Raw genomic sequence first — 23,536 nt, forward strand, 5'->3', positions numbered from 1 at the left:
TTCTCTCCTCCACATCACCCAGTTCATATCTCCACGTGCTTTGGCCCAGTCTGGGCCCACACGTGCAGGGGGTTTGTTGAGTTTAGTCCCACATCGGACACTCATTGCCTTCTCTCTCTCCTTGTAAACTCCTGGGCTTTTCCACTCATAGCCAAATGGTTTTGAGTTGGACCCCTAAATTTATCACAAAGAAAATACTACGAGGATGAAGAAAAGATGTCAAACATAACCCTATAGTGCTGTTGATAGTTCAAAGAAATAGAATATAAGAAAAGTCACATTCATCAAGAATTTGAAATTGGGTGATTGGATTGGGAGAATTATCTAAATGAAAATGGGAAAGAATAAAACAAGCAAAATAATAATAATAATAATAATATAATATAATAGCCAAATAAAGAAATCTAGGTTTTTACAAGCAAAATAATACCAATAAAGATGATAATAATAATAATAGCCAAATAAAGAAGTCTAGGTTCGCCCAAACTTAACCAAAATCAAGTGTGATTACCAGCAAAAAGTAAAATGGATCAGGAATTATCAAACTAGCCTTCCAAACCTCTCACTTATGAGAAAATGAAAGGGAAATTATGACAAAGTTAGAATGGTAATAGATAGTACGTTCTAAAGAGAATACTTGAGGCTTCTTTTGACATATCTTAGAAAAAGGATCCTATAGTGGCCAGATATGAAAACACTATTATTAGGACTTAATTGTATAAAATCAAGTATCTAAGGCCATGATAGGAAAAAATGTGAGTTCAAAATATTTATTTGAATAAAATATTGAACATGGCTAACATTGTGAAGATCTCGACAAGAGCTTCCAAACAGTACTATTTATCGCAACGAACTTAACAAGTGTCAATTGTCATATTTTTCAATCTAGGAAAAAACAACACTTTTTGAGTGAGAGGCATTGATAGGTACTTTTTTGTTTTTTGATAGTAACACATGGATAAATACAAATAGTTGCATATAGGTCGTCATGGAATCGAGACCCAACAAGGATTACAGTAAAACATCTTGAAGAAAAATGCTTTGAGGTCGTTGGAACTAAGCTTGCTGCTGCCGGGTCCTCCAGTTTCTTCAGACGACTGGAGTCAGTTGCAGTTTAAGGAGGTTCTGGTACTTCATGCACCATGGGACCAGGTTTGCATCACGGAGTAGTGAGGATTGGTTCTAAGGAATTCGAATTCAGACAGAAGGTTATTTCAAATAGTGCAGGTTTTGTACTTTTCAAGCATTCGCCTTCATTGACAGGATCGATGGGATTTTTCTTGGAAGAAGGCAAGTGGCTTCTAAAGCTCCTGTCAGAGGCCATTACCGTCTCGGCTGACAAACCCCTGAGAGACAAACTAGTTTTCGAAACCATATTCGAGTGGGTGTGAGAGGGAGCAACAAAAGTGGCGCGTTTTTTGAAAGTTCTGGACTTTGCGCAAAAAACAATGCAATCCATAATCTTTCCTAAGGGAGCTAAGGGTTCTGACTGGAAGAAGCTCGTTACGGAGCTTAAAGATTTCCTAGACGATGAGATATGGCTGAATGCCACCGATACATTGCCGGTTGGGTCCAAACCATTGCGATTGGACTACCCCTAAGTGTGAATCAAGTTTGCAAGGGTACTCAAGGAGCAGATACATTGGCGATAACAATGCCTTATTGCGGCTTTGGTTTGTGGCCAAGAAGCATTATCTATGAAGGGGCAGATCGCACTAATTGGATTGCACTGCAAGAAGAGATTTTCAAGAACCTACACATTAGGTACGATTTGGTTTCAATGGGGGAGGGCAGGAGAATACTTTGCTCAAAGTCTTTAGAGTATTTTACATGGTTCAAATCGACAAAAGCAGTGCAACTTCATATTTACATCACACATTCACTATCACTAATACCACCATCATGCCTTCCTTGTTGGCCAACTCTTCCCTAAGGCCAAAGTCTAAAGACCCCGATTGGAAATACGGGCATTATTGCAGTGCAACACACAAAAGTCAAGTTGTGTGTGAGTTATGTGGCTACATAAACCAAGGTGGCATTGCACACCACAAACAACATCCAGTGTATATGTCGTGAGCAAATGCAAGGGCATGTGACAAAGTTACACCCGAGATCCGAAGAGAGATCATGGAATACATGAATAAGAGTTCTAGGAAAAAATAAGTTGATGTAATGGATTTAAAAAGTTACATTGAAGGTGGTGGGATTGATGAGGACAACGATGACCTCGTCATATATAATACTCCTCTTACGTCGACGGGACGTAGTCGACCACCGGTTCCTCCCCTACAAAGGATTACTAAAAGAGCTCGAGTACGTGGTCCAGTTGATAAGTGGTGTAAATCACATTCAAAGGATGATCAAAAAGTAAAGGGTAAAGGTCATGTTCAAACTACCATAGAATGTAGTACTAAAGATAGGAAAACTACCATTCAGTACATAGCTAAATGGTTGTACCCAGCCGGTCGGTATTGTTTCAACACCGTTAAACTAAAAGTCATCAAAATAATGGTGGAAGAGATTGGTCAATTTGGACCTACCCTCAAACCACTTTCATTCCATTAAATACGAGAGTCATGTCTAAGAAAAGAGGTAAAGTTTACCCAAGGTTTAATTACTGAATATCGAGAATCTTGAAAAACCTATGGATGTACTCTAATGGCCAACGGGTGGATAGATAGAACCGGTTGAACAATAATTAACTTTTTGGTTAATTGTCCCATAGGAACAATGTTCCTTAAATCTATGGATACTTCAGCCCATTCTCATACGGCGAGTATTTATTCAATTGTTAGATAAAACAATGAATGAACTTGGTGATGAACATGTTGTCCAAGTTGTAACGGACAACGCCGCCGCCTATGTGGCCATCAGCCGCCTCTTTATGGCTAAGAGGCCTCACTTATATTGGTCGTCAAGTGCAGCATATTACAAAGATCTCATATTAGAAGATATAGGTAAATTGCATATACATACTGTAGCTAAAGCTAGAAAAGTAATTGCTTTATGTATAAACATGCTATACTTTTACAAAGAATGCATGCTCATATAATAGTAATTTACTTATACTTGTAATAACACGTTTTGATACTGCCTTTCTAACACTACAAAGCCTTCATGGGAAAAAGGCAAAACTTAAAAGCTTTGAAGTGTCAGCTAATTGGAAAAGTGGGCATTGGTTTAAAAAGCCCGAAGGCAAATTGGTTGCCCAAATTATCTTGGCCCAAATTAGATTTTGTCTTTGTTTGTACTTTGTATTTTATAATTTAAATACTTATAACTTATAATTAAATACAGTTGATTGGTGGTCCTTATGGAGTTGATCCAATTACAAAGGATCCGGCCTTGAACAGGTTGGCTATTAGAATACTTGGCCTAACATGTTCGACATCAAGTTGCGAACGTAATTACAGCACATTTGAAATGGTATAACAAATTAACTTAACATGTTACTTGTTGTTAGTTAATAGTTAGTAGTTACTACTTACTAGTTACTAACTTAGTTAAAATTTATTATGCATTGAACAAATCATTACAAAAAAAAAAAAAAAATAGACTTGAGCAGAAGAAGCTTAATGATTTGATCTTCGTGCAACACAATCAAATATAGTTTTAAAGATTCAAGCAAAGGAAGGAGAATTCAGGATTTTACGAGCCTATCTCCGTTGAAGACTTGAGTGGAGATCATCCGTCGCTCACCGATGCACAAGAAGAGTGTTTGAAGGAAAAGACTTAACTTGGGGCCCAAGTTGAGCAAGCAACTTTTGCACGGGCACCTGAAAAAGCTCAAGTCAAAGAAGAAGGGATGGACGCTCAAAATTACAAGATGAAGAAGAGATACAAAGGAAAATGGTGAAGATGAAACGAAAGAAACCTTAAGAGTAGATGAGATATATGTAGAAGAATGTGACGATTCAGATGATGATGGGAATAGAAGTGATGATAGTGAAGGCGGTGGTCCTAATCCAGATCTTGTTCCCCAATGGATTAAGGATGGTTGTGTGGAATATGATGCAAATCAAATTTATTAAAGACTATACTTTGTAATTTGTAATTTCTAACTTATATTTTTAATAAAGATTTGAGATTTTTTAATTGAATTTCAGAAAATTTTGTTGATTTTTTATATTATATACATATTTATGAGTCTTAAATAATTTATTCAGTTTTTTTATGATTTATTTCTTTTTTCTAATTTTTCAAAAAAAATGCAAACCAATATGCGATTTCACATATGCGCACAACCTATGTTGGTCGCATAATATGCCATTTAACAACATTGATTGAAAGGGTTAGGAATAGGATTGGTTCATGGAAAGCAAAGTATTTGTCAAGAGGGGGGGGGGGGGGTTGACTCTGATTAGAAGTACCTTGTCTAGTATCCCGATACACTTTCTATCTTCATTCATCATGCCCAGAAAAATTGAAGGGTAGCTGGAAAAACCTATGAGAGATTTTCTTTGGAACGATAGATCGGGGAATCGTAAATTTCATCTTGTGAATTGAAAATTTGTGTGTTGGCCGAGGAAGTTAGGTGGTCTCCCTTCTATTCGAGATCTCGTAGTGTCTTTCTTATCAAAAAAACAAAAAAGTACCTATCAATGCCTCTCACTCAAAAAGTGTTTTTTTTTTCCGAATTGAACCAAATATGATAACTTACACTTGTTAAGTTTGCTTGTGATAAAATGGTACTGTTTGGAAGCTCTTGCTGAGATCTACACAATTTAGCCATGTTCAATATTTTAATCAAATAAATATTTTGAACTCACATTTTTTCTTATCATACCCTTAGAAACTTGATTTTATACAATTAACAATGATACATACAAAAGTAATATAGTTGTTTTAGCAAATTTTTGAGGAATGAGCCCAAAACCCTTCCCTTTGTTGGAAGATACATTCCTTTCGGGAATAAAGGAGGAATAGTAAATACTTCTTACACCTAGAAAGGATAAAAAAAAATGCAAGAAGTGGCAAGTGGTACTTAAAGTGAGTAAGGTAGTGTCATGGAAAGTAGATGAGCATATCTTTCTTCATTTCATCAAAGATGAAGCTGAAAAGATAATTTGTCTGAATGTATTACATTCTGTGAAAACCCAAGCTTGCCACTTGAATGATTCACGCAGTTATGAAGAGGTTGGAAATATCCGTTGATTCTTTCACAAAGGGAATCGGGTTCACAATTGGCAATGAGAGTAAAATAAAATAATGGTCAACCAAATGGTGTGATAAGTAAGGAATGGTGACACTTTTCAATTATTTTTCTCTGCTTTTCCTAATTCCCAAAGAAGAGATACCTTAAGTTATGAGATTTGGTTGCATCACATGATACATGTCCTTGTCCCTCATGTAGGACATCATTAGGGCAAATACGATAGATAGAAGTGGGATGTCCTTAGAGCAACTCCAACGTACTTAACCCATTATGGCTACCCATCAGGTTATGGGTAGCCTTTTGGGTATTCAGCTGGGTTTTCAGTTCAACAGTGCTACCCATAAATTATTTTATATTTTTTAATTCAACTTAAAGTTCAAATAAAATCTTTAAAAAAAAAAAAAACAACAACAACAATAACAACAAAAGCCATGGAGTAGGCCCCAACTGTCATGAAACTCTTTGGAGGCAAAAAAAAATGGGGACTTCAAACTTGCTACCCAAAATGGCTACTGAAATTCCCAACCCTCAAAATGAGGAATGGGATGGGTAATGTGTTGGAGCTGCATATTTTGGTTTTAAATCGCCAAAATAACCGTTAAGAAAGGATGTGTAGTGCGTTGGAGTTGCTCTTACTCGTAAGCACAGTGGGCATGATGCCTTGGAGCAACTCCAACACACTCAGGCTAAACATCCCCTCCCAACTGTCGTTTTACAGAGCCAGAACCTCAAGAAAGAACTCCAACGCACTATGTACCGAGAAAGCCATTTTGAAACTTTTTAGAGAGAGAAAGAGGAAGAGGCAAAAGAAGTTAGTGAGATTCTCTCTCTCTCTCTACCTATTGGTGATAAAAAACGATAACAATTGAGAGTCATTTTACTGTAGATGAATTTGTGGAGAGCCATTTTGGCAAGTACGATTGGAGTGCAAGCCCCTTGAATGGGCAAAATGCTTCTCCATAATAAAATGCCTACCATTATGCCTAGCCAATATAGCTATTTGTGCTGGAGTTGCTCTAAGAGCAACTCCAACTACCTGTTTGTAGAAAAAAAACGATGACAGTTAAGTCATTGTATTGTAAATGAATTAGTGGAGAGCCATTTTGGTTAGTATGATTGGAGTGCAAACCCCTTGAATAGGCAAAATGCCTCTCTATAATAAAATGCCTAGCTAATATGGCTATTTGTTTTGAAGTTGCTCTTAAAGCAACTCCAACATACTCTGGCTTGGGCTTTTTATCTTCTCCCAACTGCTATTTTACAAAGCCAAAGCCAAAGCCTTTCAAAATCACTCCAACGCACTTAGGATGGGACTCTCTACTTTGAAATATTTTGGAGAGAGAAAGTGGGAGAGGTAAAAGAAGAGAGTGAGTTTCTCTTTCTCTACCTGCTGGCGGTAAAAAACGATGATAATTGTAAAACATTGCACTATAGTTGGACTTGTGGAGAGTCATTTTGGTTGGTACTGTTGGATTGAAGACCCCATACTAGAAATGTTAGAAAAAGTGAACGAAAAGAGTAATAAGAAGTGAAAAGGACAGAGACACTTCCCAACCAGAAAGCAAAGTTCCCACTGATGGTATACTTAGTGTAAGCGAGCTCTAAGATCACATCTTTGGAATAAAATCCAGTTGGAAAAGGAAATCCAATTAGAGATAAGCTGCCCATGAGCATCATGGCATAGGTAAAAGGGAACGAGGAGGCAAGCCCCCCCATCTTCCGCATATCTTGCTCATCCGACATGGCATGAATCACCGAACCTGCACTCAGGAATAGTAATGCTTTGAAAAACGCGTGATTCATTAAGTGAAAGACGCTAATCAAATAATAGGCAAAATGGCTCTCCACAATAAAATGCCTACCAGATAGGCCTAGCAAATATGCCTATTTGTGTTGGAGTCGCTCTTAGGATGAACAAATGTGGTTCATCTGTGTGTGATGCAAAGCAGTAACCAAGTAAAATAAGGAAATACTACAAAGGCAATGTACAAGACGGACAATATATTTAAATGTTACATAAAGGAACTTGTCAAGAGGCACTTTTTAATTTTATAAATAACAACAAAAATTAACTAGAAACCCAGAGTGAAACTAAACAATCCCACACAAAATAATTTTGCGAAAAATAAGATGCAGAAAATAATAACAAAGCGTAGCATGGCTGATAGAAGGGGGAAAAAAGATGTAACAAAAACACAAAACCTAGGAAGGATGATTGCTTAGCAAGGTTTGCAGGAAAAATGTACAAATACATAAATGCATGGGTAGATGATCATACCTCCCACTCTTCTTGATCTTTTATCCCCTCGTAAGCCATCAAGAATGGTTTCATCTTCTCAAGTGCATCCTGAAGAGGAATGGGTGGCGTGTCATCAATATCTGGATTCGTTTCAAAGTCCCCCATCAAATACTCTGGCTCATATTCTATCTGCAAAAAACACCAACCAAAATCAAGATTATTTTGTTAATAAATAGAGCTCACACATGACCAACTAATCAACTATAAAACTATACCAGATTATTTGTATGGAGAGCATCCAAATATGCATCATCCATCGGAGAAGGCAACACATTAGTACTAATCTCTTCGAACCCTTCAACTAATTTATCCATATTTTCCACTCCAATTCTCTGAGCCAATCTCTCCCCATCAGCATTGTCTCCAAGATAAAGACCAGTGGAGGAATCATCCTCGGAATCACGGAATTGGCCACCACTTCTTCCACCTCTTCCACGCCAACTTTGTGTCCTCCCTCCCAAACCCCGACCACCCCTTCGTCCCCTAAAACCCCGTCCCCTTCCACCCTCTTCGAGCATATCTCCGCCTCGACCTCGAGACAAAATCCTAACCGCATTCTTCACCGCATCTTCCCGACTCAATTTTGATGAGCTTCGATCACTCTTCTGATCCTTCCCTCTTCTCATCTCCTCTCCACCTTGCCTACGACGAGTATGTCGGTTTTCTTCAATGGGTTTTTCCTCAGAATCCACAAATTTAACACCTTTTCCACGCCCAGCACCCGGTAACACCGATGACAGACTCAAAGGTTTAATACCCTCTCCTGGATTTCGATCTGAATCATCGAATTGGGGTTTCTGGGTCGATTCCAACGAATCTTCTCGGCAGAAAAATATGGGTTTTTTAGGTTGAACAGTTTGGGATTCTTCTGAGCGAGAATTTGGAGGTTGTTGTTGATGTTGGGTGATTCGACCTCGACCCACAACAGACTTTGTTGAAGAAATCCACGAAGAGAATGAAGGAAGAACTGGGTTTGAAGGGATGGGTTTACCTCTGCCATGGCCGAGTCCAGGAGCGAACAAAGGCTCATCAGGTTCGACATGGGCTTCTTCGTTATCGGGTGTTTGAGGAGAGAACTGTGGGTTTGGAGGATCAGAGAAACCTCCTCGACCTCTACCTCTGCCTCTACCACGACCACCTCCACCAGCGAATGAGGAGAAACAAGAGGAGGAAATTAGGGTTTGTTTGGTGATGTTGGTGCTAGTGCTGGTGTTGGTGTTGGTGTATAGCCTTCCCAAGCTTCCTCTCATTTTTGCCTCTAAGATCCAACATACAGTGCGAAGCTGCGTGAGTGAATGGATGGTTTTAAAACCCTGTATCTCATCTAGGCCCGTATACCGTGTTGATTCGTTCGAGTCATCACAACTTGAACGATTCTAAGATTATTTATTAATATATATTTTTTATGTTTATTTTTTGGGTAATTTAGAAACACCCCTTTTAAAATGGATGATATTATTTTTACCCCCTAAAAAATATAAGATTAGATTTACCCCCTTGACTGTAAGTAAAGTTTACATTTTCTTAATGATTTAACGGTGAAATTTTGAATTTTTTTTATTCAAAATGCTCTTCAAATACTTAAATTACTATATCAAAATTTGGAAAAAATAAAATAAAATTTCACTGCTAGATCATCAAGAAAAATGAACCTTGACTTACAGTCAAGATTATAAACCTAAGCTTGTATCTTGCAAGGGGAAAAATCTAATATCATCAATTTTAAGGGGGATATTTCTAAAATACCTTTTTTTTATAAATTTAAAATAACCAAATATATATATATATATATATATATATATATATATATATATATATATATATATATATATGGGAAATGTTCAGCAACAAACATTTTGACAAACATTTTGGCAAAACATTTTTCAAAATATGGGTTAGAGGTTTTGGAATGGGCTGATTTTTGGTGAGGATGATCTCTACGGTGAGGAGATCATCCTCACCAAAAATCAGCTCATTCCAAAACCTCTAACCCATCAAAAATGGTTTACAAAAAATGGACGGTCCACGATTTTTCAACTTGTAAACATGGGGCTAGAAGTTTTGGAATGGGCTGATTTTTGGTGAGGATGATCTCCTCACCGTAGAGATCATCCTCACCAAAAATCAGCCCATTCCAAAACCTCTACCCATGTTTTGAAAAATGTTTGCCAAAATGTTTGTCAAAATGTTTGTTGCTGAAAGAGACCCTATATATATTATTTTAACTTGGGACAATTTCATTTTACAATTCTCAAGTCTCAAATGTAAATTATAAATTTACATGGATTGATCACCTCGACTTTCCCTTGTTTCTTGAATAAAATTTTCTTTACTTATCAAAGAGAGGTTTTTTCTCAACTCTTAAGCGCGCACACATAGTTTCAGGGAGAGTCAAGAAGGAGCTAGTGGGAATAATTGCCCCCAGTTTGATTTAGATACTCCTTACTTGATGAATATTTTTGATACCACACCTGTTTTCAATATGATATCACTATTTGACTTGAGTCCTCACTCATAGACAAATGAGAAATGGCCTAAATGACTTTTCTTCAATCATTAACCAACAACCCCTGAATTTTCACGCCTAAAACCACTTATCTTCAAGCACTTCATCCTTATCATTAACTATAATCTTGCCCCCATTATAACGAAATCCTGGCTCCGAAAATGCTCATAACTCTGTTATTTAAGCAACCACATAATTATCTTGCAAAAATTAAGAGAAAGATCTCACGTGTCTCGTGAACATGTTAAAATAGCAGCTTTCCACTTGGTAATAAGATAAGTTTAATTCACTTGTAATTAAGAAATTATGGTTGAAGAGGAAATTACTAAAGCAAAGATAAATTAGGATTTAAGAACACTAATTTTAGAAAGATTTGGAGATGAAAAATCTATAAATGAGGGATCAAACCAAGGCAAAGGCACACAATTTTTCATACTCTTACTATTATTGTATTGAATTGATCGCTGACTCAATCGTTAGAGTATTTTCGAAAAAACAAACCCCATGGAGCATTAGTTAGGAGATTGCTAATGAAGTGTTGGATATGAGATTTTAATCTCATAAAATCTTTGGACACATCATTTTTATTTATAACACACCAATCCTTTTGAACCAATGGGTGAATCTCCATTTCGTACGTTGAATATGATGAAATTTCAAATTTGGTACACTATTCATTTTAATTCTCAAAATATGTTTTTATAGTGAATTCGTCACTTTTACAATCTACGAATTCATTGATAAATTACCAACGAGATTGTTGATAAAGCAAAATTGCTAGTATTTTATCAACAAATTCGTAGATTATAAAAGTGACACGAATTCTTTATAACACACCAATCCTTTTGAACCAATGGGTGAATCTCCATTTCGTACACTAAATATGACGAAATTTTGGTTTCGGTACACTATTCATTTTAATTCCCAAACACATGTGTTTGACAGTGAATTCGTCACTTTTACAATTTATGAATTCGTGAACTCGCGTCACTTTTATAATCTACGAATTTATTGATAAAATACCAGCAATTTTGCCTTATCAACGATCTCGTTGGTAATTTATCAACGAATTTTATTGATTATAAAAGTGACGAATTCACTGGAAAAAAATGTTTTGGGAATTAAAATGAACAATGTACCGAAACTGGAATTTATACATAAGTTGCCCACGTTTTGGGAAAAACACCATGAACCAAAGCAGTTTTTTAGAGAATTGTTATTGTCACACCAACTTTGTGCAATGCTTTGCTGATTTACATAGGAATTGGTGTGGCATTAGTAAAAGTTGGTGTGGCAATATTAACTCTCTTGTTTATAGATTGGTGTGTTATAAGAAAAATGGTGTGTTAATAGAAGTGGATGTAGAAATATAAGCTCTCTTCTTTCAAACATTTTTATTCAGTGGCATGAAATGCGTTACGCTCTTGTAGTTCTGTTGTTTTGTTCAGGCAAGAAACCCAAAACACTATTCTATCTCCCTCTTTAACAACTCCATTTCTGTAAAAACCTTCAACACCACCAATCAAATGGAAAATCTCCCAAAATGCATTGTAGGCATCAAAAATTTTAAAGAGACCCCTTCTTAGAAAACTCACATCACATTATAGGCATCAAAAAATTTAAAGAGACCTTATAATTCTATAGATTATCAGAAAATCCCTAAAATCAAATCTAGGCTTATACATTTTAATTAGAACTCATTGATTGAGACGGATCTCATATGGTTTGGATTTGGACTATCGCAAATAAAACCTATGATTTAAAACAAAGTTAAGTGATCTACATATTAAATGTTGAGCCGCACAACCAACTAAATGAGTTTTACACACCAACAATCAAGTCGTGATGACTCTCCCTCCAACTGCACTTGAATGCTTATCAGCAGGTAAATTTACACTATCAAACCTTTTTCTAATGTTTTTTTCAGGCATTTTGTGAGAAGCATTACGAAACATTCAGAATTTGTAATTTTTTGCTGATTTTCATACAGGCCATATTCGAGGTTGGTGAGGTCATATGGTTTTATGATTCTGATAAGCGCTTCCCTTCATGGGTTTTGGAGGAAGGATAATTGATGGTGTTGTATCTCATTGTTTTAATTTGAATGGGAGTGTCAGTGAGTCTGAGCAAGTTTATTTGAATTTTCGTGTTCCGTTTGCTTGTTTTCTCACCATTGAAGATTTGAATTGGTCATTGTTCCCAAATTCGTATTATATTTCTTGTTTTCAAATGTCTTGATATCATAATGAATTGCACGATGCAACCATTTCTGCTTCTTAAAATTGACTATAACTTGATTCACTCTTGCAAGACTAGCTACTATAGAAAGTGCAGGGAAGAGGTGGAACCAAATATGTGTGGATACTTTAAAATTACAATCTATATATTGTATATGATACTTCGGCTTATTTTCTTCATTTGTAACGATTTACTAATTTAGGTGTCAACATGACTTAAAAAATTAAAACTTTGCAACACTAGAAGCATCATAAGATTTGTATGATTTCGATACTTGGAAATGATACCTACCTTCACATATTTGATACAGATATCCTACCTTCAATGTAGTGGTTACTCCACGAAATGCTCTCTTCTAGTACAACATACCTCTTATTATAAACACATCTAGTGACAATGTTCTATAAATATTGTATATTTGTGAGCTTTGCTGCTGTAAGTTTTGGTTGAATCTAGACAAGTTTTTGTTGAAAATTTGTTACCCCTTTACCTTACAGGTCGAAGGAGTAAATGGAATTATGTCAGCCTATTCAAGTGCTCTGCATAATGTTGCTCTTTCAAGGCCCACTTTATTTGGGCAAGTAATCCACAAAGCTGCACATATTGCTAGCCAGTCACTCTCGTATAACCAGAGCAAGTACTATGTCTTGCTCATAATTATGGTAAAGGATGAAATTGTTGTGTCTCTCATTGTTTGTCCTTTTTTTTTTTTTTTGAGCTAATAAAAAAAGTAAAAAATTGTTATCCTTTTCTAGGATGGAGTACTTACGGATCTTCAGGAAACCACAGATGCTCTGGTGAGGGCATCTGATTTACCCTTATCAATTCTTATAGTTGGCGTGGGAGGTGCAGATTTTAAGGAAAGGGAAGGTATCCATACTATCCTTACTAAACATGATCATAATTCCCCAACCCTTTAGAAGTTGTTTGGATGAACACCATGTTTTATGAGTTTTGCGCAAAATACGTCACCACAATGCCATTGTAATTCATGCAAATCCTGCTTTCAATGTGTTGAAAAGATCCCACATGAACCTACTTTTAAATGTGTTTACAAGTGAAACATTTTCCACCAACAATTTGTCCGAGAATAACGTGTTTACAGAAGAAAAGAAAAACACGCATCCAAGTACCCTCTTAATGATTTATTGGGAAGAAAACAATTAATGGTTCAATTATGTGGTTGAGCAGATCTTAGATGCTGATAATGGAAAACGTTTAGTTAGTTCCACCGGAAGGATAGCTACACGTGACATCGTACAATTTGTTCCAATGCGTGAGGTGTATGGTGAGTGTTTCTCTTTTCATCATCATTCTTCTTTGTGTTGATAGGTGGGTGCTTGTGCCCATGCCTGTGCCCGATGCGGTTCATTCATCTATGATCCCCATAATCATCACTCCTTCATGTAATGTGTGATGAGTGATACATCTTGGGACATGTGTTCTTGTCTGTGGTTGTGTTTGTTGTATCGGTGGGTCATTTCGACCTCCTATTTTCTTAATAAAATCCGATTTACATACTAAAAAAGAGAATTCTTATGTACAGGTGGAGAGATCTAAACTTCTCCACTACTAGTACTGGAATCTAAACCTCAACACCACTAGTACTCATCATTCTGAGTCCACTTTGGAGGGGTTGTTCTGGACTATTTTGGCTCAACTACATATTATTTTTTTTAGGTGTTAATAAATAATACCAAAAATAAAAAATAAAAATTGCACTGAAGGTTACAACTGACAACATTCTTGTATAGTGGAAAGCAATGTTAAAACAATTCCATTTTTTTGAGAGCTACTATTGCAACTTCAACTTTGGTTAATGCAACACCAATTGGTGAAATTATGTATGCAGTATACCGTCAAATATGAACGTAGACACACCAAAACAAGTTATAAAACAAAAGGGAAAAATAAGAGTGGGGAGCAGAAATGGACTCATTCTAGGTACCTAAACATTCGTCGCACCATTGATGAAATTTAGTGCTGGGTTCTTGTGATGGAGCCAGTGTATCTGATTCTCTAATGCATCACCTCTTAAAGTGCTCTACTAGTAGTAATAAACGTTGACATGCAACGCCTGTGCAATTTACTAGTAATAAAAATGATATTACTTTGAGGTTGATTTTAATTTTGATTTTGAATTTGATCACCAAGTGATTGATGAGATGATGGGCGAAGGATTGAATTGGAGCATCAAGTGTAATGGCAGCATCAATGCCATGTTTTTTTTTTTTTTTTGCATTTGGCTGCATTCATGGTGAATATACTTCCAAGTAGTACCAATCCCACTACTCTTTAGGAGAACCAACGAACAAGATGAATGATCACATCTGCTGGGGTGGGAATTGGGAGCATTCTTTTCAGGAGAAACTCATGAGTTGTAGAATTTTTATTGTTTTGGTTAAGTTGTATAAGAGGGAATGTTTTACGATGATGGGACTGAGTTTGTAATATAAGATGTGATGAGTGGTCTCCTATTTCTATTAAGACAAATAATCCATTTTTTAAATCATGTTTTTAGTCCTACTAATTATCATATTACGTATCCTTGAAAGTACTTTTAAGAATTTTCATGTTTGTAATACTTGTAAAGTTTGAATTTGTTAAGGAATCTGGTATCTTGCACTACCCTGAATTTGTTGAGGTATAGGGTACTTATCATATTATATGTTTGATTGATACCCTATAAAAACATGTAATAGTGCTTTGGAGCATTAAATTATAAAATATAATTGGTAATTGGATCAGTCCACACCATTAGAGGTAAGTGTTGAAAGCTGAAATAGCAATTCAGTTGAAGCAATGGCTATTGATAATTTTCTAGATGCAATCAAAAGGAGGAATTCATTTTCTTTTGATAAGTTTTCCTAGCAATTTGTATTTAATTCAAACAAATTCTCTACAATCACAGACCCTACACATAAATGATAGAGAGCCATAAAGGAATCACATTAACTGATAATTTATAAATATATACATGAAAAATTACATCACACACAAATACACAAATGTATCCTAATAAGACACTGAACCATCACCATATTCCTCAATCCACTGGAACTTACTAGTTTTACACTTCAGACCAAGGCGCATAAGATGAAAAAATAATATATATATATATATAGGAAACAAAGAAAAAATGCTCTTTGGATATGAACTGAGGAACTCAGATAAATTTCTTGGTCGACCCTCAAATGACAATCTCCAACTTCAAAATGCTTGAATTGATCTCGACAACTCCCTATTATTGTAGATCTCATCACACAAGTGCACATCTTCTCTGAGAATGGTCATGTTCTCAACACGAGCCCATTGTCCAATAGTTGATATTTAGACAAAATTGATTAAATATTAAGTGTGGTACATTTTAAGTCCAAAATGTGGTATAATATATGCAAATCAGTCTAACCAACAAATTTATCAATCAGTCCCATATGAGATTGTCTGAGGTATATCCCATATACTCCACAAGCATCAATCCTCTTTATCTTACACTAAGAAGATGAATGGAGAAGTTAGTGTCACAAGAAGCGAGCAGAAGATAACAATGAAGCTAACTTAACCATCATATTCCCCTTGAGAGAATTTATTCTCCGGGTAATAAACGGCCACAACTTGATTTCCACCAAATTTTCTCCCATTTAGCCCTGCCCGAGCCTTGGAAGCCCCATCCGTATCAATATACGCTAAGAACACCTGTCGAAAAGTATCATAACGTAGATCAGTTGAAAATTCATACTGAATGCAAGTAAATGTATTTTTAGTATGGAAATAAGAGAATGAAAAGTGTAAAACCTTCCCCACCCCTGTAGAAGGTTCGCCATTTGGTCTTGGATGTGGGATGACAAAGGAAAATATAAGAAAAAAATTTTTTTGATGCATGATGATAGAGACTAGTGGGGACTACAAATGGCTGTAAAACCATCCACCGTTCACTTCTCTCTTAATAGGTTAAGCACCCCGCAAAATCAACTCAGGTAATTGTTAATCTAGAGTCATGGACTATACACATGTTGAGGGACTGGTTTGGGGGGCTACGAAATGATGTAATGGGAGCCCACCCACAAAGATGCGATCGGGATCTTCAAGACACCCAGCAGAACCTGGTGTTAGCCCAACAACAGCCAGATTCAGATTGGGATTGGGTTGACTTGGACCAAGTGCTGCAGCAAGAGAAGGGTTGTAGTCACTAGTCCTCTTCACCTTCACTGGTGCCCCCTATATACAAACAAGGATCAACTCAGACAGATCAAGAATCACGCTAATGTGCACGAAAATTTGCACAAAGCACCTGATGAATACTTCAAAAGTTGAACATCTTGGGGAAATATTTAATGAGTCAAAAAGCAATGCAACAAAAATTGACTCTTCGTGCATGCAATGGGCTTATAAGGAGAAAAAATATCTTGGTTTTTTCGAGGATGGGTAAGCAGGACTTGATGGTGTATCATGCATTAATATTAGGTACCAAAGTTCAAAAGAACAGACCTCAAAAATGATACCATCCACAGCCATTGTATTACTGGCCTCCTCAACAGACTTCATCTCCACAAGCAAACTTCTTTTCATGGTTTATGTATACATGAACTACAGCATCCCCTGCAGAACAACCATCAATGAAAAAATGAGCATTCAATGAAAACAAAAAACAAAAAAAACTGTGCATGGGTAGGGCATGAAAGGAAGCTTCAACAAACCTGGACCCACAGTGTTTCCTCCAATTGCAGAGATGGCCTGGCTGAAAAAAGTTGCCACTGACTGTTGGATAGAAGCAAGGAGTTAAAATCATGAATCAGCAGAAAAAATGATAGATTGTATTGAAGGTAATCCAAATGAAATTGAAGCACCAAGCCCAGCTCACTCACCAACCTTAAATTGACATTCTAGTTTTAAAATCTGATCCAAAGCACTCATTTAGAATTTTACAAGAAAGAACACTTTAATTACATTATGCCATTAGAAATGCCTAAGCCAATTGCAAAAGATTTCAGAAAAGGCAATCCTTGTTAAAAACTAGTGCTCCATAAATAACAAGAAGAAAACAACACAAGAAGCCAGATAGGATGAATGACCTGTTCATTAGCTGTAGGAGAAAGACCACCAACATACACCCGTTGAGCGTGTCGTGTAGCCTAGCACCAAATAAAATTCATGTCAGATTGTTAGAATGTATCACACAGCGGGACAACAAAAACCTAGATTGTTGCCTGATATGCATGCATGACATTGCATCCACCCATAACTATCACACCATACTTCGATGGCTCATCCACCTATTCAAAATGAACATTTCAATCACCTACTTCATCTCTACGTTTCATAACTAATGAAACATGATTTCCTCTCCAAGAAACATTGATAGGATAATCAGATAATAAGAAATAGATCTAAAATTACCTTGGCTACCATTATGGAAGCTTCACCTCCATGAGCTTTATGGAATTCGATCATTTCTTTGAGTGGGTAGTCACTAATAATATCACTGTTGAGTTACCCATATGCTGGTAATGCATAAAGCCCCTTAGCAACCCCTGAACCATCTCTTCGCATCAATCAGAATTTTGAAAATTATAGCCAAGACAACTAAATTCATGAATCCAAACACTACCAAGATATTTAAATCAAAATAACAACTCAGAACTCAAAAAGAAAACAATAAGTTAAGATTATAATCATTCTTAAAGCGGGATATAAGATACAAGAAGGATATAAATCAGAAATTTGAAAATAAACACAAACCCACTAGAGCCAGGACATGTAAACCCATGAATCCAAATAGTACCTTGATATTTAAATAAAAATAAAGATAGCAATAAGTTAAGATTAAAAGCAAATTACAATCATTCCTAGAGCAAGCTATTTGAATTTCTTAAAGATATTCAAAAAAATGAAAGAAGGCGAGCCAAACTTCATAAGTGAACTTGTGACAATGGTTTTTGATGAGTCTGAAAGTTTCTAGCAAAATTAGCCACAGCTCTGCGAGGATTCAAAATGTTACTTTGTTATTATTATTATTTTTTGCCATATTTTTTCTTCTCTTTTCCTCTTTATGATTTAATTTTAGTGATTAACTTCAAGGAAAGTTGTAATGCTCTTAGATACCTTCTTTTCTTCTACAGAGTACAAGATAACATTGATTTCGAAAAGTCAATTTCTATGTTTACAATATCAAGGGTAGCAGCATCACGTAATTTACAGAATTTTTTCTTCGCAATTTATTTTCTTAAGTTCTTTTTACTATATATTGTTCCAAGCACCTTATTAGAATTTTTGGAAAAAAAAAGTTCATCTATTAGGATAGCTCACTGATATCTTTAGAATCCATCTTCACCAATTAAAACTCTTAACAATCTGAAAAAAAAAAAAAAAACAAGCCCTGAAACTTGAGGCTAATCTACATACAAGATTAATAAAAATTAAGATAAAAAAGGCAAAAAAATTGATTCTTTTAACGGGTAAATTGGATTTATTTGAAGAGTGAGTTTTGATCCTAAACCTATTTTATTATTTTCCACATGTTACATAAATTTGAAAAATTAGGATTTGAACTATCTCAAGAACAGGAGAGAGAGAGAGAGAAAGAGAGAGATTTACCAAGATTTCCTATCGCTGTAATACTGCTTCTTCGATTGGATTTGGGTGATTAGGGTTCAGTCGTGAGGCCCTAAAAAAGGTTAGGGTTCAGCGTGAGGGAGATGAGAATGTGAGAGAGAGTTGCAAAGAGAAAGAGAGAGAGAGGGTTTAGCGTGTGAGAGAGGAAGCGAGAGAGAGAGAGAGGGCTTAGCGTGTGAGAGAGGAAGGAGAGGGAGAATGAGAGAGAGAGTTGCAGTTGGAGGGAGAGTCTTCACGACTTGGAGAGTTGCAGAGACGGATAAAAGAAGAAGTTGGAGAGAAAACTCTCTCTCTCTCGGATTTTGTTAAAATGTAGGGAGGTCTTTACAATTTTCTAAACAATGTAAGTGAAAACGTGTTTTAGCGTTTTAGATGATTTCGGTCGTTGGATTGCGTCCGATCGAACGATTCTCTTATGCAGGGTACAATGACTGATAATGAGACTGATGCCGAACGGCTCTCAATTTTATAACTTCATTCAAAAGAACACTAAAGAAATCGAATTTTGAAAATCGAGTAAAAATGTCAAAATTTATGTTTTGTACTTGAAATCAAATATTAAATTTTTATATGATGAGATTTGGATCTTAAAACCATTCACAAAGTTTCTAAATGGGGAATAAAACCTTAATTTCATTAAAAATTTAAAGTAAAAGTTATTTTTTAATGAAATAAAGGGTAGAAAACATACATATATGTTGTGGGGGAAACAAAACAAAAATAGTTTTTCATTTTTTGAAAATTTTTGGTTTTGACGGCAACACCAACAGTAAGCAGAAAACTCAGAAATTTTTTTGTTGTTCTCTAATTTTTTTCATCGAAAACTATCTAAAATCGATACAAAAGTTATCGAATTGCTTTTAAAACATTACACAACTTATAAAAACTTTAATTACATAAAATGAACCAACATATATCGAAAAGAATTACGCAAACACAATTCAATCCATTTAAACATGTGTGAATTTAACAAAATAATCAAATAATGGGAAGAATAACCAAGATCACAATGATCAAATGTATTTTTCTATGAAATTTGCATATAATTAGAGGATAAAAGGGAAGACATACTACTTGGATAGTTTTCAACGGTTGATCGGAGGCAAAGAAAGGGCATGAAAGTTGAGATTGGGTGATCTTGGATACAAAATAGTCGGGTGGTTGCGATACTCTTGATGATAACACTCATTTTCCTTTCTATGATGGATGACGAATCTTCTCCTAAGTAGATGAAATCCTGAGTGGAATGTATCGAACCCCACTTATTGATTTTTGACGAGAAACGGAGAGAACGAAAGAAAAACTAGGATCAAGGACTGTAAGTTGTAGAGCTCGTCAACACCGACAACGTCTTTTTCGTCGTCGAAGCTCAACGATGACTTGTTCGCTATAGATCTAGAAGAGAAAATGGTGGAAACCCTTGGTTCTTAATCAGTTGAGGTTTCGATCATTGGAGAGAAAAGAATGAAATAAAATAAAGTTAGGTTTCTTTTATTTAACAATTGGGGGCATAATTGGTATTTCTCATTTATTTATATTTTTTGCGATAACTTGACTACTTGGACTTAAAAATCAAAAAATGAATATTCTATTCTTTATCATTTTTCATTGTGGACGTAATGGTGTGATCAGATTTTTCTAATTCTTTCTCTAACGAAAATTCACCTTTTTAAGTCCCGTCCGACATGAAAATCAAGGATTTTATAATTTTTTTGTCCGAACTCAAATTCAAAAGTGCTTACAGGCTAAAGTATATTTTTCAACCATTCTAAATCTATTGGTGATAATGAATTTTCCCAAATATTAATAAATCAAAATCCAAGTCATTAAAATAAGCTTAAATTCATTGAATTAAACTTAAAATCTAATCTCGAAATACGTGTTAAATTTGTAGCTCATTACAATTACTCTATCAGTTTCAAAAGGTTTAAGTCGGACAGGGCATTTCAGAATTTTGATAGAACCCTCTTTAAAGCATGACATGTTGTTTTTTGTAAGTATATTACATCCTACTTTTTATTAATATTTGACCAACCTCTCAGAGATAACACGCATAATTTAAAGAAGAGCGTTATATCAAACTTTTGAAGCTCTTGACTTCAAAATTTAAGAACTCAAAATAGATTTTTGTTTAATGTTTAGATGATAATGATGATCATTTCATGTATTTATTATTTTCAAGTTAATGTTTCAATGGAATATTAATCCTAGATATGTAAGCAGAGCAAAAGGTTATAATGTCATGGATTTTGGATTGGTGGCCTTTCCATCCAAAGTTATGGGTGTGATGATGTAGAAAGCCAAACAGTATCATCAGGGTCAGGGATAAATGTTGCTGAGCTTGTGGTTGCTAAAGGGTTTGGTACCGTCATTAAACACCGATATTTTGATGCCTCCTAGCTGCTAAAACACGTGCCGCAACTAGGAAGAAATAATGGACATAAGGTTAGAAATGACCTCTTTTAATTTACTTTCTAGAGGGTTATATTTATGTGTCTTCTTTTATCCTAGCTGCTGGAAAGGTTAGGATAACTTTTGTTATAATAACATTGTTAGATATATATATATATATATATTTTTAAGGATTAGGATTTTCTTCTTCTAAGTTTTGGGAGAGAAAAGGAGGGGTGTACAAGGGTTCCAGGATTTGGGTTTGAGATTAGTTTTTCTTGTATTGTTCTCTTTTGATTTATTAGTAAAGAAGAAAAAGAAGATTAATTCCACCCATGGATGTAGGTATTGTTAATCTTCGTGTTCTTTAGTTTCTTCTTAATAATCGTACTAAACTAATTAAAACTACAACAATAATAGGTTTATTATTACTCTACTTTAACTAATTGTTTGTTACTCTTAGGAGTCGAAAACAAAGAAAACAAAAGATATTTTACCTGTTTTGCAACGGAATATACTTATTCCTGTTATTGGGAATCTGTTGTGAGGGGTGATGAGTTAAAATTGCTAATTCCCCAAGAGAAATACAGAATCACCTTCTTAATATTAGGAATTATCAGCCCTTTCCAACAACCTCATGCAAATGAAGCAATTGCTTTTTTGAGAAGGATGGTACTGCAGAGAGATATCAAGGTACAAACCACTATGACCCACCGGTTTTAATTTTCTCTATTATTAACCCTAATCTAATTATTAATTAGAGATGTTTACAAAAAAGTAATCAACTTTTGACGAATTTACGATTCCGGCTGACTATTCATTTTAATTACCAAAACGTGAACGATAACGAATTCAGAGGTTTTTAAAGTGACTATTTCGAAAGTTTAAAGTGAAATTATATATATATATATATATATATATCACATGTTTATATTTAAAAAAGTATTTATTTTTCCAATTTTTTTCCTATGAGATTTACTTCAGATTACTGCACATTTGTTGGAGTTAATCTAGTAAGTTGGAGGAGTAAAAAGTAGGCTGCACGTGCTCATTCTAGTGCTGAGAGCGAATATTGAGCTATGACTTAAGGTGTTGCTAAACTATTATTGGTTTGAATCCTTATTAAGGATCTTGGCATCGATGCTCCTCCTTTTATGAAGATTTACCATAAAAATAAAATTGGTATCAATATTGCTAACAATCTGGTCGAGCAAGATAGGACTAAGCATATTGAAATTGTTCGACATTTAATTCGAGAGAAGCTCGTCTCTAAAAGAAAAATATTGTTAGCCTTTTGTTCCTTCTTCTAGTCATCTTGTTAATGTTTTTATAAAAAGAATATTGGAAAGACAATTCTATATTGTGCGAGCTTGGGATGACTGAAGTTTGTGCTCAACTTGAGAGAGATTGGAAGAAAACCATAATATTTCTATCATATAGGGGTATTCATGTAATTTAAATTATATAAGTTTGGGAAAAGGCTAACCCTAATCTTTGAGGCACAAATTTCTTCTCCTCTTCTCTTCTCTAAATTATGTAGTACTCCACTATCATTTTATCAAAAAAAATAAAAAAATTCTTCTAATTTGATTGGTTATAAAAATTACTTGAATTCTTTGAAACCTAATTCCAATTCTAATTTGTATTCTTGTACAACTTAATTTGAGAAATGAAAGAGTTCAACTATATATATATAATTCATAGTTTAACTGTAGTTGATTCATAGTGTAAGTTTATTATTTCATGAAACAGTGTACCATTAAATCAACTTGTTCCTAATCCTTTCTAACTTTATTCTGCTCTTTAATGGGGTTTGATAAGGTACTACAGTTGTAAGGTTGATTCGAATGCATCGACCTTATACTAGTAGACCCAACGACCCATAATAAGATTTGAAATTAGTCATTCTACTCGCCCTCAAACACGTGTCAATGAGATAATATAAATGACGAAACAATGAACTTTTGTTAACAGATGATATTCATCAATGCAAACAGCCATACAAAAATTACATTGAATGTGATGAAACACTGAAAATCGTGGATTTTTGGTATCAGTGTGGATTCCATTCCACCAATCTCCAATCATCGCTGCATTCCTTCGGTGATACATCAAATTTCGTACTTAACACTGTATGTACTAAATAGTTGTGGACTCCCACTTAATCTTTGCAACTAAGGGCATTAGACTTTCATGTTTCCTATCTCATCTTTATAAATTTACATCTTCCTCAATCTGTCCATCCTTCTAAATAATAGACCCAAGATAACAAAAATGGTTACTTTCTAGACCATAAATTTTTACTGGATATTCCTCGTCATGGATGTCAGTACTG

The 23,536-nt window shown here is 35.2% G+C and overlaps 2 protein-coding genes and 1 pseudogene across 3 annotated transcripts; 1 reads left to right on the top strand and 2 right to left on the bottom strand.

The window, feature by feature from the left end:
• Window positions 1-6,744: 6,744 nt before the first annotated feature.
• LOC147394340 (uncharacterized) lies at window positions 6,745-8,741 on the bottom strand. The gene is made up of 2 exons (XM_086454183.1): window positions 7,670-8,741; window positions 6,745-7,583 (listed from the first exon to the last, which is right to left on the bottom strand). Exons 1-2 carry the CDS (start codon window positions 8,702-8,704, stop codon window positions 7,428-7,430), a joined length of 1,191 nt encoding a protein of 396 aa, XP_086310309.1. The 5' UTR covers window positions 8,705-8,741; the 3' UTR covers window positions 6,745-7,427.
• Window positions 8,742-11,967: 3,226 nt separating this feature from the next.
• LOC147394341 (protein BONZAI 1-like) lies at window positions 11,968-14,682 on the top strand. The gene is made up of 4 exons (XM_086454409.1): window positions 11,968-12,085; window positions 12,694-12,860; window positions 12,954-13,068; window positions 13,390-14,682. The coding sequence occupies exons 1-4, from the start codon at window positions 12,010-12,012 to the stop codon at window positions 13,401-13,403; spliced, it is 372 nt and encodes a 123-aa protein (XP_086310535.1). The 5' UTR covers window positions 11,968-12,009; the 3' UTR covers window positions 13,404-14,682.
• Window positions 14,683-15,119: 437 nt separating this feature from the next.
• LOC147394342 (splicing factor U2af large subunit A-like) lies at window positions 15,120-19,146 on the bottom strand (annotated as a pseudogene). Its single transcript, XR_015181310.1, has 8 exons — window positions 18,793-19,146; window positions 17,596-17,729; window positions 17,271-17,330; window positions 16,896-16,956; window positions 16,687-16,797; window positions 16,202-16,416; window positions 15,994-16,057; window positions 15,120-15,894 (listed from the first exon to the last, which is right to left on the bottom strand). The product of XR_015181310.1 is annotated as a splicing factor U2af large subunit A-like (transcript).
• Window positions 19,147-23,536: the final 4,390 nt, after the last annotated feature.

This window comes from Akebia trifoliata, chromosome 9, assembly GCF_017979445.1.
Source record: "Akebia trifoliata isolate Shusen 1 chromosome 9, ASM1797944v1, whole genome shotgun sequence".
Classification (NCBI taxonomy): Eukaryota; Viridiplantae; Streptophyta; class Magnoliopsida; order Ranunculales; family Lardizabalaceae; genus Akebia; species Akebia trifoliata.